A 19,449-nucleotide genomic window follows, 5' to 3' on the forward strand; every position below is an offset into this window, starting at 1 on the left:
TAGGGCCATACTGTACCTGTGCTTCTCCACTCTGACAGCAGTTTATTATCCTCCCCAGCCTTGCTCTCTATTTGAATAGATGTTGTGACTTTTCATCATCAATTCTATACGGTTTCCTGGCTGCACCATGCATTCAAATGAAAGCTCTAGAGTCCATTTCTATTAATAAAGGGACTAAGGAGGGTAGATGTAGCACTCATCTGAAAAGGTACACTTTGGGTTTGGCAGAAATATGCATGCATTTTATAATGTGTAGCTCAGCGTCACAATGTAAATGTTAAGAGTGTTTCATAACAGCAATTATTATTATTATTATTATTATTATTATTATTATTATTATTAACTTTTTTGGCTGAAAACAAAATGGACATTAATTTCTTAAATCTTAATGAAAGAGAGAAATCGAATAGAGAAGGGGGTGAAAAATGGTCCATTGAAAGCATGCCATGTATCCCGAAAGACACCCAGTAATAACCCCCCATGCCTGGCTCTCTGCCAACGTAATTAAGTCCAATTGAATAAACGACACGTGCTCTCAGCACGCCCTGCGATCTTCTATTGTCCACATTACAATCGCATATCCAGGGCCCGCAGGTTAATTCAAATCATTTAGGGGCTGAGTAATAGAGAATGGCGAGGGCTTTCAGTTCTGCCAGTCCCTAACCAAATTATCAGCAGACAAAGATAAGAGAACATGATAGTATGACTGAACAATAGCTGAGGTGGCTCAGCTCAGCGCAGCACGTAATCCACGGAGCTCTTCAGTGTCGTGGCAAAAACAGCAACATGCATTTCAATATCGCTCTTCTAAAAAATAGCAAAACATTGTGGGTAATTACTGGTACAGACACGCAGATCTCTTTGAATTCATAATGAAAGTGAGTGAGTAGAAAAAATACTGTAAGAAAAAGAGTAGGACATTGATCAGCCTCACCAGTCAACACAGAATTAAAATTTAATGAAATTACCTTGAGTCATGAATGATGCATCAGATAAAAAATAACCATTTTCTGCTTTTCTGCTTGGCTGACTGAGTTTTTAATACTGATTTTCAATGAATGAATAGCTTTTGGTCTGGGAATCATTTCAAATGTATCCCACACTGCTCATGTGCACTGCTTTGTTTACTGCTCACAGTTACGCAGAGAGATCAGTATTGCGGATCACTGTTTTTCACATTGTAACCCATTGACTGACCCCGGTGCTTAAGCAGATGGAAAGCTAGTTAGTGTGTTAACCCACTGCACCACCGTGCCCTGGACTTGAACCCCTTACTGTCTGCATTTACACTCAAGGTGCTTTGAGAAGAGACTGAATAATGTGCTTCTGTGGGGGTCTCTTACTCAGCGCCTTGAAAATGGTCTGTCCAGAGGTATCCGGAAAGGAGGCCTGTTACGGCTCTCTCATCTGTCTTATTGTGTTCTATTCCATTGCATGTCATAAAACAGTTCCTGGCTTGAATAAACTCCATTTGTGCTGTCTAATGATAATGCCCTGGCTAATTTAAAATTCCAAAAGCAGAAAGGAGTTTTTAAAAAAGAAAATGTATTGGAAGGAATTGTAGTTTTTTGTAGCGAATGGCAAAGCGCTACGGAAAAAGATGTATTGGATAATGAATTCATCTGTCTGTGTTTTTTGCGTATGATGTACCATTTTGTTAGCTGCACTTCCTGACAGTATGGATTAATAATCCTCATTATAAGCACTTGGAAAACAGATTGAGGGAATTGTTTCCAGTGAGTAACGTACAGCGTCAGTTACAGCATTCTGTGCAGACGACACCCAGCGAAACGGGATACTAGGCGCTCATAAGCTTTCTAATTTGCTCACTCAGTAGGCACACGAGAACATTATGAAAACCTTCCAGATTAATGAGGCTCAGTCACTCCTCAGGGTTTTTATATTTCATTACTGCAGCCTGCTGCTCGGAAAAACCATTAATTCAAAACGACAGCAGGCTCTAGCACTTTTATTAGCTATGGTTTCCTGGGGGGGGGGCTGAGAGGTGCCGGGGAAAACTGCAGTGGGCATTATTTAGTTTGTTTGTTTGTGTATTTACAGTGGAATTACAACAGCAACGCAGGATTGAATCGTCTCTTAAAAGGGGCTGACAGAGAGAGCTGCTCTGTATAGAGAGCAGTATGAAGGAGGGGTTTGTAGTATTGTGATCATCGATGTGCCGTGTTGAGACAGATTCAACAGGGCTGTAGACATTTTAAAAGGGGCTGACAGAGAGAGCTGCTCTGTATAGAGAGCAGTATGAAGGAGGGGTTTGTAGTATTGTGATCATCGATGTGCCGTGTTGAGACAGATTCAACAGGGCTGTAGACATTTTAAAAGGGGCTGACAGAGAGAGCTGCTCTGTATAGAGAGCAGTATGAAGGAGGGGTTTGTAGTATTGTGATCATCGATGTGCCGTGTTGAGACAGATTCAACAGGGCTGTAGACATTTTAAAAGGGGCTGACAGAGAGAGCTGCTCTGTATAGAGAGCAGTATGAAGGAGGGGTTTGTAGTATTGTGATCATCGATGTGCCGTGTTGAGACAGATTCAACAGGGCTGTAGACATTTTAAAAGGGGCTGACAGAGAGAGCTGCTCTGTATAGAGAGCAGTATGAAGGAGGGGTTTGTAGTATTGTGATCATCGATGTGCCGTGTTGAGACAGATTCAACAGGGCTGTAGACATTTTAAAAGGGGCTGACAGAGAGAGCTGCTCTGTATAGAGAGCAGTATGAAGGAGGGGTTTGTAGTATTGTGATCATCGATGTGCCGTGTTGAGACAGATTCAACAGGGCTGTAGACATTTTAAAAGGGGCTGACAGAGAGAGCTGCTCTGTATAGAGAGCAGTATGAAGGAGGGGTTTGTAGTATTGTGATCATCGATGTGCCGTGTTGAGACAGATTCAACAGGGCTGTAGACATTTTAAAAGGGGCTGACAGAGAGAGCTGCTCTGTATAGAGAGCAGTATGAAGGAGGGGTTTGTAGTATTGTGATCATCGATGTGCCGTGTTGAGACAGATTCAACAGGGCTGTAGACATTTTAAAAGGGTCTGACAGAGAGAGCTGCTCTGTATAGAGAGCAGTATGAAGGAGGGGTTTGTAGTATTGTGATCATCGATGTGCCGTGTTGAGACAGATTCAACAGGGCTGTAGACATTTTAAAAGGGGCTGACAGAGAGAGCTGCTCTGTATAGAGAGCAGTATGAAGGAGGGGTTTGTAGTATTGTGATCATCGATGTGCCGTGTTGAGACAGATTCAACAGGGCTGTAGACATTTTAAAAGGGGCTGACAGAGAGAGCTGCTCTGTATAGAGAGCAGTATGAAGGAGGGGTTTGTAGTATTGTGATCATCGATGTGCCGTGTTGAGACAGATTCAACAGGGCTGTAGACATTTTAAAAGGGTCTGACAGAGAGAGCTGCTCTGTATAGAGAGCAGTATGAAGGAGGGGTTTGTAGTATTGTGATCATCGATGTGCCGTGTTGAGACAGATTCAACAGGGCTGTAGACATTTTAAAAGGGGCTGACAGAGAGAGCTGCTCTGTATAGAGAGCAGTATGAAGGAGGGGTTTGTAGTATTGTGATCATCGATGTGCCGTGTTGAGACAGATTCAACAGGGCTGTAGACATTTTAAAAGGGTCTGACAGAGAGAGCTGCTCTGTATAGAGAGCAGTATGAAGGAGGGGTTTGTAGTATTGTGATCATCGATGTGCCGTGTTGAGACAGATTCAACAGGGCTGTAGACATTTTAAAAGGGGCTGACAGAGAGAGCTGCTCTGTATAGAGAGCAGTATGAAGGAGGGGTTTGTAGTATTGTGATCATCGATGTGCCGTGTTGAGACAGATTCAACAGGGCTGTAGACATTTTAAAAGGGGCTGACAGAGAGAGCTGCTCTGTATAGAGAGCAGTATGAAGGAGGGGTTTGTAGTATTGTGATCATCGATGTGCCGTGTTGAGACAGATTCAACAGGGCTGTAGACATTTTAAAAGGGGCTGACAGAGAGAGCTGCTCTGTATAGAGAGCAGTATGAAGGAGGGGTTTGTAGTATTGTGATCATCGATGTGCCGTGTTGAGACAGATTCAACAGGGCTGTAGACATTTTAAAAGGGGCTGACAGAGAGAGCTGCTCTGTATAGAGAGCAGTATGAAGGAGGGGTTTGTAGTATTGTGATCATCGATGTGCCGTGTTGAGACAGATTCAACAGGGCTGTAGACATTTTAAAAGGGGCTGACAGAGAGAGCTGCTCTGTATAGAGAGCAGTATGAAGGAGGGGTTTGTAGTATTGTGATCATCGATGTGCCGTGTTGAGACAGATTCAACAGGGCTGTAGACATTTTAAAAGGGGCTGACAGAGAGAGCTGCTCTGTATAGAGAGCAGTATGAAGGAGGGGTTTGTAGTATTGTGATCATCGATGTGCCGTGTTGAGACAGATTCAACAGGGCTGTAGACATTTTAAAAGGGGCTGACAGAGAGAGCTGCTCTGTATAGAGAGCAGTATGAAGGAGGGGTTTGTAGTATTGTGATCATCGATGTGCCGTGTTGAGACAGATTCAACAGGGCTGTAGACATTTTAAAAGGGGCTGACAGAGAGAGCTGCTCTGTATAGAGAGCAGTATGAAGGAGGGGTTTGTAGTATTGTGATCATCGATGTGCCGTGTTGAGACAGATTCAACAGGGCTGTAGACATTTTAAAAGGGGCTGACAGAGAGAGCTGCTCTGTATAGAGAGCAGTATGAAGGAGGGGTTTGTAGTATTGTGATCATCGATGTGCCGTGTTGAGACAGATTCAACAGGGCTGTAGACATTTTAAAAGGGGCTGACAGAGAGAGCTGCTCTGTATAGAGAGCAGTATGAAGGAGGGGTTTGTAGTATTGTGATCATCGATGTGCCGTGTTGAGACAGATTCAACAGGGCTGTAGACATTTTAAAAGGGGCTGACAGAGAGAGCTGCTCTGTATAGAGAGCAGTATGAAGGAGGGGTTTGTAGTATTGTGATCATCGATGTGCCGTGTTGAGACAGATTCAACAGGGCTGTAGACATTTTAAAAGGGGCTGACAGAGAGAGCTGCTCTGTATAGAGAGCAGTATGAAGGAGGGGTTTGTAGTATTGTGATCATCGATGTGCCGTGTTGAGACAGATTCAACAGGGCTGTAGACATTTTAAAAGGGGCTGACAGAGAGAGCTGCTCTGTATAGAGAGCAGTATGAAGGAGGGGTTTGTAGTATTGTGATCATCGATGTGCCGTGTTGAGACAGATTCAACAGGGCTGTAGACATTTTAAAAGGGGCTGACAGAGAGAGCTGCTCTGTATAGAGAGCAGTATGAAGGAGGGGTTTGTAGTATTGTGATCATCGATGTGCCGTGTTGAGACAGATTCAACAGGGCTGTAGACATTTTAAAAGGGGCTGACAGAGAGAGCTGCTCTGTATAGAGAGCAGTATGAAGGAGGGGTTTGTAGTATTGTGATCATCGATGTGCCGTGTTGAGACAGATTCAACAGGGCTGTAGACATTTTAAAAGGGGCTGACAGAGAGAGCTGCTCTGTATAGAGAGCAGTATGAAGGAGGGGTTTGTAGTATTGTGATCATCGATGTGCCGTGTTGAGACAGATTCAACAGGGCTGTAGACATTTTAAAAGGGGCTGACAGAGAGAGCTGCTCTGTATAGAGAGCAGTATGAAGGAGGGGTTTGTAGTATTGTGATCATCGATGTGCCGTGTTGAGACAGATTCAACAGGGCTGTAGACATTTTAAAAGGGGCTGACAGAGAGAGCTGCTCTGTATAGAGAGCAGTATGAAGGAGGGGTTTGTAGTATTGTGATCATCGATGTGCCGTGTTGAGACAGATTCAACAGGGCTGTAGACATTTTAAAAGGGGCTGACAGAGAGAGCTGCTCTGTATAGAGAGCAGTATGAAGGAGGGGTTTGTAGTATTGTGATCATCGATGTGCCGTGTTGAGACAGATTCAACAGGGCTGTAGACATTTTAAAAGGGGCTGACAGAGAGAGCTGCTCTGTATAGAGAGCAGTATGAAGGAGGGGTTTGTAGTATTGTGATCATCGATGTGCCGTGTTGAGACAGATTCAACAGGGCTGTAGACATTTTAAAAGGGGCTGACAGAGAGAGCTGCTCTGTATAGAGAGCAGTATGAAGGAGGGGTTTGTAGTATTGTGATCATCGATGTGCCGTGTTGAGACAGATTCAACAGGGCTGTAGACATTTTAAAAGGGGCTGACAGAGAGAGCTGCTCTGTATAGAGAGCAGTATGAAGGAGGGGTTTGTAGTATTGTGATCATCGATGTGCCGTGTTGAGACAGATTCAACAGGGCTGTAGACATTTTAAAAGGGGCTGACAGAGAGAGCTGCTCTGTATAGAGAGCAGTATGAAGGAGGGGTTTGTAGTATTGTGATCATCGATGTGCCGTGTTGAGACAGATTCAACAGGGCTGTAGACATTTTAAAAGGGGCTGACAGAGAGAGCTGCTCTGTATAGAGAGCAGTATGAAGGAGGGGTTTGTAGTATTGTGATCATCGATGTGCCGTGTTGAGACAGATTCAACAGGGCTGTAGACATTTTAAAAGGGGCTGACAGAGAGAGCTGCTCTGTATAGAGAGCAGTATGAAGGAGGGGTTTGTAGTATTGTGATCATCGATGTGCCGTGTTGAGACAGATTCAACAGGGCTGTAGACATTTTAAAAGGGGCTGACAGAGAGAGCTGCTCTGTATAGAGAGCAGTATGAAGGAGGGGTTTGTAGTATTGTGATCATCGATGTGCCGTGTTGAGACAGATTCAACAGGGCTGTAGACATTTTAAAAGGGGCTGACAGAGAGAGCTGCTCTGTATAGAGAGCAGTATGAAGGAGGGGTTTGTAGTATTGTGATCATCGATGTGCCGTGTTGAGACAGATTCAACAGGGCTGTAGACATTTTAAAAGGGGCTGACAGAGAGAGCTGCTCTGTATAGAGAGCAGTATGAAGGAGGGGTTTGTAGTATTGTGATCATCGATGTGCCGTGTTGAGACAGATTCAACAGGGCCGTAGACATTTTAAAAGGGGCTGACAGAGAGAGCTGCTCTGTATAGAGAGCAGTATGAAGGAGGGGTTTGTAGTATTGTGATCATCGATGTGCCGTGTTGAGACAGATTCAACAGGGCTGTAGACATTTTAAAAGGGGCTGACAGAGAGAGCTGCTCTGTATAGAGAGCAGTATGAAGGAGGGGTTTGTAGTATTGTGATCATCGATGTGCTATGTTGAGACAGATTCAACAGGGCCGTAGACATTTTAAAAGGGGCTGACAGAGAGAGCTGCTCTTCTGAGCTTTCTGTTCAATAAGAATCCGATGGTCCGGCAGGACTGAAGCATTGCAGTGAGCGCTTCGGTCAAGACAAACAGCAGGTTTGTAACACTGTCAATATTCCAAAACACATACGTACGTTGGACACTAAAATGAACGCTGGGAGTGGGTTTTGAAACATCAATGGGTTTTGATTCGACTCTGAAAAACAGGTGCAGAAGCTTGTGAATCCAGCCGCATCACCTCTGAAGGCGGTGTCAGATTGTACTGCAGGAACCTTTCCTCGGCACTGGAAACACCATGAACAGCAAAAGGACATGCCAGCCATGTCTGTGGAAAAGCACCTGCAGGGAAACACACAGCTGGATACACTTTACAAGCACGCTGAGATCATGTAGTAACACTGCCAAAAAAAGGGTTTCCAAATGAGCACAACTCATGAGCACCCACGGCTAATGACTAGGGTTGTTTTGTTTGCCGAAGTTTCGATTGGCGATGTGACTCTGAAAAGTTGACCTGGTTTAGCTTCAACATAAGACACTTTTTTATTAAATAAATAGAAATAAATTATAGTTTCCAGGGCTTTTTTTTATTTTTTATGAGGGTATCAGTGGCATTCAGAGGTCTTCAGATTCTTCTTAACCAAACCACACAGCACTACATGACTGAGGCCTCACTCATTTGCATGAAAGGTGCATGAAGGCCTTCCCTCCTTTTTTGTGCTTTCTGGGCCCTGGCAGTTGTAGAGCCGCAAACGCTGCAATGAATCATTTGACGCAGAATGGAAAAACACGGAACAGATTCAAGCGTGCCTTATTTAGAGAATTGATGTCGTCAAGTAATTTTCCAGTAAGACAATACACTCTTCCTTTCCGAGGTTTCCTGTCTGGGCAGAGATTGTGGTGTTGTTGCTATGAGCAGCCAATACAGAGCGGTCTCCAAGGAAACACGCCCAGGAAGCACCAGTATTGCTGCACACATTCAGCTTAGAACTGACTGATTAATAGATGTAAAAATGCCATCATTCAGCAGCAGTATTCGTCCCCCGTTAATGGAATACATAGCATTGTGTACAGCATATATATATATATATATGTATATTGCATTCAGATTTACCAAGGTCACATGAGGTTCGGGACATCAGGCCCAGTTATACAGTGCCACCCAGCTGTGCACTGGATATGCTCCGTATGTCTGCCTGTGTGCCAGTCAGGGGTAGGGGTGGGGCTGGGAGAGAGGGAGACATGCCAATCAACTCCCATCTCGCCTCAAAGCGATTCCCTCAACCCCAGAACAAGGCTGTCATTCATCTGCTGTCTCGGCTATAAAAGGCGCAGAATGACGTCTGTCAAAAGAGTAACCGAAAGGCTTCAGCTTTATGGCTGTCCTGTCGATATACACTATACTGTGGTATACCAGAGTGCACTGTACTGTAGCTACGGACACAGAATTCTGAGCACACCCTCTCATCTGTCAGAAGAGGTACAGTGAGAGAGAAGGAGGGAACCATGCTACTGGATACAGAATTCTGAGCACACCCCTCTCACCTGCACTTTGCTTGGCTCTCACTAGATGGCAGCATCATGTCTTTCTCTAGTGGACGAGTCAGGGCAAGGTGAGTTTGTCAGGCTTATTCTGTCCATTAAGCCGACTGATGGAGCTGTGAATGCAAGTGTTTCAAGTTGCTTCACACAGAGTTTTAAGCACAGTGCTTTAGCAGCTTTCATTGTTTTAACCACACAATGGGATTCTGACATTCCATCCAGCTAAAGGAAGCAACACTCAAGCATCAATCTTGTGTTGATACTGTATGTTATGCCACTGTGTTCTGTAACCAGGCTGCGTTTGTATCAATAGCTCTGCTCAAGCGCTCAGAATCCGTTTGGTGAGTTAATGGGTCAGGAAACACAGTTAAGGGGGCAGCCACCAGCTTTCTTCTCCAGATATAAAAGAGTGCACTTTGGAAGAAAGCACAGAGGCAGTGTGTATAAAGGGCTCAGCAGAGCTGGGTGTCGGGCAGCCCCTCTGGGGACCCTAATTTGTGTGTGAAGAGGGATCGCTCCCCACGCGGCCCGTCAGCGCTGTATCTCTTACAGCGCTGCTTTGTGAGCGCGTGCCTCCCTTTGTGAACATCTTATTGGACACTTATTTAACCATGGTTTAAAGACGGTCGATAAACCCTGCGGTAGCCGCCTGCTTTTAAAAACCATGCAGCTGTTTTTCATCCATGGCTTGCAGCTGTAACGAATAAAGAGGACCCCAACACTAAACACCGCCTGCCCAGTGAATGAGTTCAAATTGCTGTTTTGCAAATCAAATGAAAGCTAACGAGGCGCAGAGCCAGAGAAGCTGCAGCTTCAGCTGTCCGAGTGGCAGGAGCATTCCTTGTGAGGCCATTTAGGCGCTGTGTAGTCTCTGCAGATAACCGTTAGGACAAAAAGGAGTGGAAACTGACCGCACAACTCCTGCAAGGATGGGAATCAGGGCCTCTACTGTTCATTATTACTAAAACATACCAGCTGCTCAAATGTAGGTCACATCAAATATAGGTATCTGTGCGTGGTCCATCCGAACTGTGTGCTGCTTCTCAGCTCCGTGGGACACTGTCACCTGTCTGCTGTGCTGTGGACTTCAGCAATGTGTGTTATTCCACATGGTTTTTAATAAGAGGTCTGGTTATTAAAGGCTTCTCTGTGATCCCGTGGTTGCTAATCTGGTTTCAGTAGAAGCCTAGCCTGGTCATATTTTACTGGCAGTACTGCACTCTGCTCTGGCAGCCTCCCGGATGAGCTGTCACAAAGTGCCTGTCTACAGCTCAGCTTTACCACTGTTTTCATTTCACAACATTTTCCAGCCGCACACAAAACATAACAGGAGGCCCTGCCAAATGAAAAGTTTCCCCTTCTTTCAGCTCGGATTCCTCTGTGCTGGTCTGTTCGGAATAGGCTTTCAATCATAAGCATCCCAGAGGGAGTATTGCACAGTATCGTTGGGTCATACAGACCATTGTGTGGGCTTACTGTAGCTATAAATGCTCAAAACTGATTGGATGATTCTATTCCAGTAGACATCCCATGACCTTAGCACAGTTGCACAGTTGCTCTCTCTGTATATATTAATATATATATTTTAGATTTTATATCCACATAATAAATAAATATATATATATATATATATATATATATATATATATATATATATATATATATATATATATTATGTGGATATAAAATCTAAAATAAAATAATTCAGAGGTAAAGATCATCCCACATTTTCACATGTATCTTGGTTCTGTTGTTTAAAATATCACTGTGTTTATTTTAATCAATGATGTAAGAAAGACATGATGAAAGTGATGAATTACTTCGTCATTGACACATGATAAGCAGATTCTAACGACAGCTGGCTCTGAACAGAGGAACAGAAGCCTGGTGAGGATTCAGAGAATTCCATTGTGATGACAGTGCCCTCTTGTGGCCATGCAGGTGTAGCACACACCTTGCATTACAGAGCAGTTTTCCTGTGTTGTTTTTTTTGTTTTTTTTTTAAGTTCAACACTGGTCACTGGTATTCCTTAGATATGTATCTGTTGTCTTATTGTCTTATTCAAACAGAAAGTGAAATGACGTCTTTCCAGTTATACTGGATGGGCCTGTAAGCTATTGCACCTTGAAAACAAAGCAGATCCACTTTAACCTTCTTAGAACAGAAGGTGGCAGCCCCCCCTGAATTAATGCGCAACACAATTGAATTATTCAGATGGACAAACACGTAATGCTGTATTTGCATGCCGATACCTTGTGACGGGGTATGCTGAATATGCTGTGTATTGTAAGATGCACAGGGCATGGTATGGAGCAGACACTGCAGCAGGGGCTGTGCAGTATAGACTGAAGCGCATTCCTGCAGCTCATCTGATTGCACACGAGCTCCCAGGTCGTGGGCTATCGCTTCCTCACATGTGTGAAAGCAATGTGGCAGCACGTGGGCCATCAGTTGAGCTTGCTGTGTTTGAAGAATGGTGCAGCATGCGTCCTCGTGGAGGACTCTGCAGGGGAATGCTTCACTAGCTCACAGCATTGAAAGGAGCTGCTTGTTTCTCCTGTGCTCTGCACTGTACAGAACAATCCAGAGTCCTGCGCTAGATCCCAGCTGCTTTAGAAACAAAAGGGTTTAGACACTGCATCTTGCAAAGGATAGAGGACACACAAGGGCTTGGGGTAAGGGAGGAAACTGTCAAATTACAGGGGGGACCGAAATACCACTGCAGTCTGAATCACTAAATAAAGCTGTGCTTTCAATTTAAAGATAAGAAATGCTCTTGGCTAGGCATATAGATCCACGTTCAGTGACAGCGAAATAAGAAACATTTGTATTGCAGATGTATATGTAGAAATATGTTTGTGTTGTCACAGTATCTAATGTCCTGAATGAAGAATAAAGATCAGTTCTTGAGTCAGTTGCACTGTGGTTGTGGGGCAGGTTTGTGGCTGAGAAATTGGGGTACAGCCTCTTTAATGAGAATAATGAGATCCAGACGGGGTTTTGTTCCTGTGCTGCATCATGTGGTTCAGAGCCTAGTAAAAAGAGTTCCTAATGAAGTGACTGTATCTTGTACATCGCCAATGCTATGTGCAGTGTTGATTTTAGAAAGGCAAGCTTTTGCAAATACCAAAGCCAGTTATGCTGGGTGACCATATGCAGCATATCATATCACAAGCTTGTTCATTACTGTGTTGGGCAAAATAACTTGTGACATGGGAGCCCATAAAGTGTGTTGAATTGTTTTTTTTTATTGTTTTATAGGAATCTTATTCTCAACCCTGGTGTTTGGACCAGCTTGTGGCTTCATCCTGGGCTCTCTCTGTACCAAATTCTATGTGGACGCTGTCTTTATCGACACCAGTAAGTAGTCATGGAGGGCTGCATGCAAGACAAATACTAGCGCTGCGGCTCTAAATGTGAACATTGAGGAAGTGGCAGGGTCTGCTGTGTGATGCCCTCGAGGCTACTGATGGATTAGAGGGGAGCCCACTCTGATTCAGAGACGGTCTCCATCTACTACACTCAGTAGTGTGGGAGGTAGAGTCTGGGCAATGTTCTGACATAGATTTAAACCGGTCCCTCCCATGGTAATCTCAGAGGTGTGATTGTTCACTTCAGAGATACCCTGGCCACAGTACGACCTATTAACCCCTCCCCACCATGCAGGTCCTTCCTTCACCCACCCCCAGCATGAGGACTGAGCTGCTTTGGTAAGGGGAATGCATGCATGGGTGTTGGTGGTTCTGCAGCAAGATGCCAGCAAGTAGTGCAGACGTTTAGTCAGGCAGTGACTGGAAATGCACTTGATTTATTTCAAATCCAAATTCAGGTGCTGATGATTAAAGATCAGGCCTCCTCTTTATTGCACTGTGAAATATCGAAAACAGTGGATTAGTGAAAGACCCTTATATAGGAAAATCTAGGGCTTTTACAGTGTACTGTCAACATGACCCAACTGTGAGTTACCCAAATTAGTGAATTATCAAATGGTAAAAAAAAATAAAAAATTCAAGGGAACACTGTTTAAAAAAATATATAGTGTGAAATAACCAAACGTGAGCACACCTCAAAACGGGTCCCAGTTTGGTGGCACTTTCCTGTAGAGCATGGGGCGTTGAACATTCAAATAATCATTTCATACACCTCCGAGGAGAGCTGCAGCCCTCGTCTACAGCACAATATTAATTTTGGTTCCTGTTAAGCTTTTTCCCTTTCCGCAGGTAAGCTGGACATCACCCCCGATGACCCCCGCTGGATCGGAGCCTGGTGGGGCGGCTTCCTGCTCTGTGGTGCCTTGCTCTTCTTCTCGGCGCTCTTCATGTTCGGATTCCCGCAGTCCCTGTCAGTGCAGGAGCTGGACAGCGGCGGCGAGAGCGAGCAGACCATGCTTCCCGAGAGCCTCCCCCGCGACTACGAGAGACCCAAACCCAGCAACGGGGTGGTGCGCAACGCCCAAGAGCCAGAGAAGAACCCCACCTGCTGCCAGCAGATGAGAGGTGAGAGCAAAGTGACTGGAACACACGAGAGTGAGCAAAGGGAAAATGCAGTCTAACTGAGCCTGAGACCGGTACGCTCAGTAGTGCTGCATAGGGGCTGTCGACATGGAGAGAAATCCTGGTTGTAAGTGCAAAGTGGTTACAGCATTGCAGACCATGTTGAGTGCAAAGCACACAGCTGTTTTGTTGTGGCTGCTCTTCTGCCGGGTTCGTATTAATAAAGCAGAACTCCAGCCAGCCGTGAAGTCGATTCTTTGGTCTTTTAAAGTGGCTGGAGGAAATGTGTTACCACAGGAAACGTCAGAGCTAAATTGGAACCCTGTGGCTGCCACTCTGACCTTGCTCTGCATTTGACCTGCTAAGCCAGCTCCAGGCACAGCATTTATGTTATCAGCCCTAGTGAAGGGACTCAGCAAAGTTTTATTAAGATGCAGACTGGAGCTGGAGTGGCCTTTCCCAGCTGTTAGCAGCACCATGCTGAAGTGCTTTTCAAACTTCTGCTTCTTGAAATATGAGTGGAGCGGCCAGGCAAGATCTGTCTGTTTTTACTCTATTACTACCTCAGTGGAATAATTAGCATAACCACTGAGGAAGAAGACAACATAATTCAAAGCCTAACACACTGTAACCCTCCCGCTATGAACCTCAACAGCAGGAGATACTTTCTGGCAATTGTCCTGACGATGAATGCCTGTTTGGAAATGTATTTCTTGTTATTTGTCACATGAGATACAGTATAAGTTTCTGGTGTTATTCTGAACATTAAACTTGTGCATGTTTTGAGCTAAAGGTTATGGTGCATCCTCCTTTTACCTTTCTGAAAACCTCATCCCGTTCTAGCGTAGGATTACAGATCACGCAGTTTGGGGTCTGCCTGTCTCGTTTCTTGCCCCTGCTCCAGTGAGATCGCATGCCTGTCTCGTTTCTTGCCCCTGCTCCAGTGAGATCGCATGCCTGTCTCGTTTCTTGCCCCTGCTCCAGTGAGATCGCATGCCTGTCTCGTTTCTTGCCCCTGCTCCAGTGCGATCGCATGCTCATGCCTGTCTCGTTTCTTGCCCCTGCTCCAGTGATCCCCAAAGTGACAAAGCACCTGCTGTCGAACCCGGTGTTCACCTGCATCGTCCTGGCCGCCTGCATGGAGATCGCGGTGGTGGCCGGCTTTGCTGCCTTCCTGGGGAAGTACCTGGAGCAGCAGTTCAACCTCACCACATCCTCTGCCAACCAGCTGCTCGGTAAGCCAGCTCACGTCTCAGTGGTCTGATCATTTAGACACACGGTTTGACTCGGCTCTTACAGAATGCTTTGGTATGACGACAGCTCGTCATTTTTTTTATAATTGGTAATTTTGAAGTCTTAATGCTAGTATCAACAGGGAAATTATTATTATTATTATTATTATTATTATTATTATTATTATTATTATTATTATTATTAATATAATACTGGTTTTTTCATCGGGCTTATCCAGTTGATATAAACACATGCTCATTAACACCAGTAACAGAGCGCGACCCCAGAGCGAGCTGTCAAACTGAAAGGAATTCCGTACCTCGCATAGCTGCTGTCTTCTCCCATGCTGCTCTGAATGACCGGTCTGAATGCTTGATATCCCTGCAGGCATGACAGCGATCCCATGTGCGTGTCTGGGGATCTTCCTGGGCGGGCTGCTGGTGAAGAAGCTCAGCCTGTCTGCGCTGGGCGCTATCCGCATGGCCATGCTGGTCAACCTGGTGTCCACTGCCTGCTACGTGTCCTTCCTCTTCCTGGGCTGTGACACGGGGCCCGTGGCTGGGGTCACCGTCCCCTACGGAAACAAGTGAGTAGCGTGGAGGCGGGCCTACCTGCGGAATGATACCGTCACTGTATATTCAAAAAACGAGACCAGCAAAATAAAGAGTTAGCGATAAATAAATACAAACCATTGAATAAAACAAGAAGTCTGCCAGGATTGCAGTGCTGCACATCACTGCTCAGTAGATGCTGGGTATGTTTTGCTCTGTTCTTGCTGCAGCTCCACAGCCAGTAAACAGACTTCGTTTTGTCTCCCCAGGTCCGTCCCGCTGTCTCAGCTGAACCCATATTCATCCTGTAATGCTGGCTGCAAATGCCACACTGATTCTATTAGCCCAGTGTGTGGATCTAATGGCATCACCTACCTGTCAGCCTGCTTCGCTGGGTGCTCCAAAGCAGTAAGTGTACAGTCCAGCTGCCATCCACTGGGTATTGTGGTTCGTAAATCTTATGTTTTTGGTCCAGTGGTTAAAGTCCAGGGCTTGTAACCAGAAGATCACCGGTTCAAATCCCACCTCTGCCACTGACTGACTCACTGTGTGACCTTGAGGAAGTGACTTAACCTCCTTGTGCTCCATCCTGTGGATGAGATGTTAAATCAATGTTGTAAGTGACTCTGCATATAATGCACAGTTCACAGCCTACCTCTGTAAATCACTTTGTGATGGTGGTCCACTAGGAAAGGTGCTATTTAAAAGATATAAAGACTGAATCTTCAATTGTATGGGATGAATCCCTGTGTGCTTTTAAACAGTATTGCAAATGTACTGTTCTTTTAAATATCCAAGGAAACGCTAACAAAGGCCCGCTTTCTATGTGTAATCTTTCAGAGCAATACCGATGTGCACCCTAATGCACCAGACAGACAACAAACTGCTGGATGATGTATCATTGGCTTCATTCTGATTTCATTGCAGCATACATTTATTAGGACGAGTGAGTGTGGCTTTGTTTTATGAATGCTGCAGGCAGTGCTGGCGTGATCTCTGAATTACGTTTGTAAAATGCTATATATTGTTTTTATTTGAGAAACACATCAAACCCTTCTAACCCATATATGCATGACTTCAGAATCGAGCAAAAGCAAGCTCCCCATCGTCCAGTATTGAGTTTGCAGAGGATTGTTTTCTGAAAGCCAGCTGACTGCCAGCGTCGAGTGTGTAAACAGTTGGATTGCATTCAGATGTGATGTGCTGCACATCCCTCCCGGCGTCTCTCCGTCTGGACGCTGCGTTGATTCAAGCTAATTCCGCTTCCCACAGCAGTTCGGATCAGTGGGGTCTGGTCCTTGCTCACGTGTGTTGAAATGGTCACTGTCCTCACCACTGACTCTTTGCATTCCCTCCTTTGCTCTAGAACCTGACTGGGTGCTCGTGTATTTCCGGGGACCAGCCTGACAATGCGACTGCGGTCCCGGGAAAGTGTCCCAGCCCTGGCTGCCAGGAAGCCTTCCTGACGTTCCTGTGTGTGATCTGTGCGTGCAGCATGATAGGAGCCATGGCACAGACCCCATCCGTCATGATCCTCATCAGGTACAGAGGACGACATTGCCTTATTACATTTAGTAAGGTCACACTATGGTGCTACAACCACCCATTCTGTAATCACACCCACTTCATATCGTCCTTTTATTTTATTTAAATTACATTTATTTTCATATTTACGCCCCTCAAACTGGTCCATTTACTTGAATGAAAAGAGGGAAGGAGTGCGTTTAACAGCACTTCATAGCATCGCCCTGGCACCGTCACATCGACAGCAAGGGACTAAACATTGAAGCATTTTAGATATCAGTTACAGCTGTTATCATTTGAAGACAAAATGAGCAAAAAAAAAAAAAAAAAACAGCATTACCTTTCATGCATGGAGAACATAGGGAACCACAGAGACGCACGCACATCGAGGGACTGTAGCATACTTTCTTCAAGTATACTTTTCTGTGCCTCTTTCCTTTTATACCAGCAGAGGGCAGTGTTAACCCAAGACATCAGCTGTTAAATAGATACCTGTTTTAAAAAATGCTTTTGAGATAGAGGTGGAAGCCATCAATCTATAAACGTCTGCAGTATTTTAAGAGGCTGCTACGTCATTAAAATACATTGTGTTTTATTGAATATCTTTCACATTCATAACATCCATATGGGTAGTAGTCCTGTATTAGAGTCTAGTGTTACAGTGTATTTATATATATATAAAATGATTTACAATGATCCATGTAATGTAACACTTAGCACTTGGTAAGATGCACATTTTATACCAGAGTTCTGAAATTGTTATTTGATGCAGACAGTGCCCCGATACGTCCAATGAAACCCTGTTACTGCAGCTCCAGGCAGACGCCCCTATGGGACTGTGATTCTGCACAAACCCCAAGCGTGCCAATGAAAAGTGCAAAGCATTACAGGCTGTGATGCGATTCAATCCTGAATCATCTTCTCATCTCGAACAGCTGCATCGCTTTGTGTTCAATTGAAATTCCATTCCGTTCCTCACACTCAGAATTAGATTTTGTGTTCAATTGAAATTCCATTCCGTTCCTCACACTCAGAATTCGATTGTGGACCCCAGGCAGTCAGGAACAGGTCTAGAAGTGTTTTCTTTTTTCTTCTTCTAAGAGACAGCAGCACAGTTAGGGGTGAGTGGAAAGGTGTGGTAATTAAAATGCATTGATAACATCAATCTTCTTGCTCTTTGTTGTTTCTCTCCCTTGCTCACTGTAGGGCGGTGCACCCTGAACTCAAGTCCTACGCTCTTGGGGTCCTCTTCCTGCTTCTACGGCTTCTTGGTAAGTCACACCTGCAGTGCTTGCTACAGAAATGCAGCACTGCTTTCAAGGTTGAAGACAGTGGTCAAATGAGGGCTACAGCAGCTGCCATGAATCTGAATTAGTATTCAGCGTAGGATACACATCTATACTGCATACAGAATGCAACACACAGCAACACTGTGTGTTCTCTATGCAGTATGCATCTATGCACACCCCATATGTTAAATGGGGCATGTTATATTATAACAATGACATGAGGTATTTTTTTTTTTTAATGCTAAGGGCTGTTATTGGTTAGGATTGTTTAACTCGTGTGTGTAGGTCCTTTGAACTGGACCTTTGAGTGACCAGGGAGCAGTGCTGCACAGCTAGATTTGATTTATCTTTTTGAGCAGCGCAGTGGAAACCTGCTCACGAGTTTAACCCCTTAGATACCACATGCATTGCTGCCAGAAACAACAATTAGAATCATTCAGTTTCCAGTGTTCTGATCTTAGCTTAACCTGTCACATGTCGTGGGGGGATGGAGACAATAGAACATGCCACCACCCAGGAGGAGCTTTCTCTTAATACACTTCTGTCCTGACATGAAGACCAGAGCTTCTCTCCAGCACAGAGGGACTGAAAATGAAGAGTGTAATATTACACTAAGAACAAGATAGAATACACACCACCATATTCAGGGCAAGGTACGATACACAGGCGAGACAGAAGACCATGTAGTCACACCCACCATTAATTACACCTGTATGTTTAAGAACCATTTTCAGGCCTGCAAGTAGCTATGGCTGCTTTCTGTCCTGTCTCTCACGATATATCATGTAAAGGTATGCGATTATAATTGCTACCGGCTCAGCTGTGCCTTACTTTGCTGCGGTTATGTCCACTGGGGACTAAGCTGGGACCATCAAACCAATTTCACATAGAGCCAAATTGAAACCTAGGCAAGCCCAAAACAAAAGACCACGCCGTATTGATAAGCCTGTTCTGATTCGCAGGTTTTATCCCTCCACCTTTGATTTTCGGTGCTGGGATTGATTCAACCTGCCTGATCTGGAGCACAGTGTGTGGAGAGGATGGAGCCTGCATGCTGTATGACAACACTGCATACCGATACCTGTACGTCAGCATTGCCATCGCTCTCAAGACCTTCGCCTTCATCCTCTACACCACCACGTGGCTGTGCCTGCGCAGAAACTATAAGAGCTACATTAAGAACCATGAGGGCGGCCTGAACCCCCGCGAACTGTTTGCCTCAACGCTCACCCTGGATAACCTGGGGAGGGACGCTAGTCAAAACCCACCCGACAGGACAAAGTTTATCTATAACCTGGAGGCTCACGAGTGGTGTGAGAATATGGAATCTGTTTTATAGTGTTGGCTTTAAAGACAATAAAAAAAAACGGACGAATATATAATATATATATATATATATATATATATATATATATATATATATATATATATATATATATATATATATATATAAAAAAATATATATAAATATACACCTGTCATACGAAGGGTCATCTTTCTTTTTTTTATTAA

At 44.7% G+C, this 19,449-nt stretch overlaps 1 protein-coding gene across 2 annotated transcripts in view; it reads left to right on the forward strand.

Moving 5' to 3' along the window:
• Positions 1–19,329, forward strand: part of LOC117427891 (solute carrier organic anion transporter family member 3A1) — a 54,121-nt gene extending 34,792 nt beyond the window's left edge. Inside the window, exons 3-10 of one of the 2 annotated variants that reach the window (XM_058995540.1) lie at positions 12,109–12,207; positions 13,050–13,343; positions 14,411–14,575; positions 14,961–15,159; positions 15,394–15,532; positions 16,491–16,666; positions 17,855–17,919; positions 18,900–19,329. In XM_058995540.1, the coding sequence (XP_058851523.1) occupies positions 12,109–12,207; positions 13,050–13,343; positions 14,411–14,575; positions 14,961–15,159; positions 15,394–15,532; positions 16,491–16,666; positions 17,855–17,919; positions 18,900–19,276 (1,514 nt within the window). In that variant the 3' untranslated portion in view covers positions 19,277–19,329. The remainder of the gene's footprint in view (positions 1–12,108; positions 12,208–13,049; positions 13,344–14,410; positions 14,576–14,960; positions 15,160–15,393; positions 15,533–16,490; positions 16,667–17,854; positions 17,920–18,899) is intronic. The other variant, XM_058995541.1, reaches the window with a different exon arrangement.
• Positions 19,330–19,449: the final 120 nt, after the last annotated feature.

Source organism: Acipenser ruthenus, chromosome 21 (genome assembly GCF_902713425.1).
Source record: "Acipenser ruthenus chromosome 21, fAciRut3.2 maternal haplotype, whole genome shotgun sequence".
NCBI lineage: Eukaryota > Metazoa > Chordata > Actinopteri > Acipenseriformes > Acipenseridae > Acipenser > Acipenser ruthenus.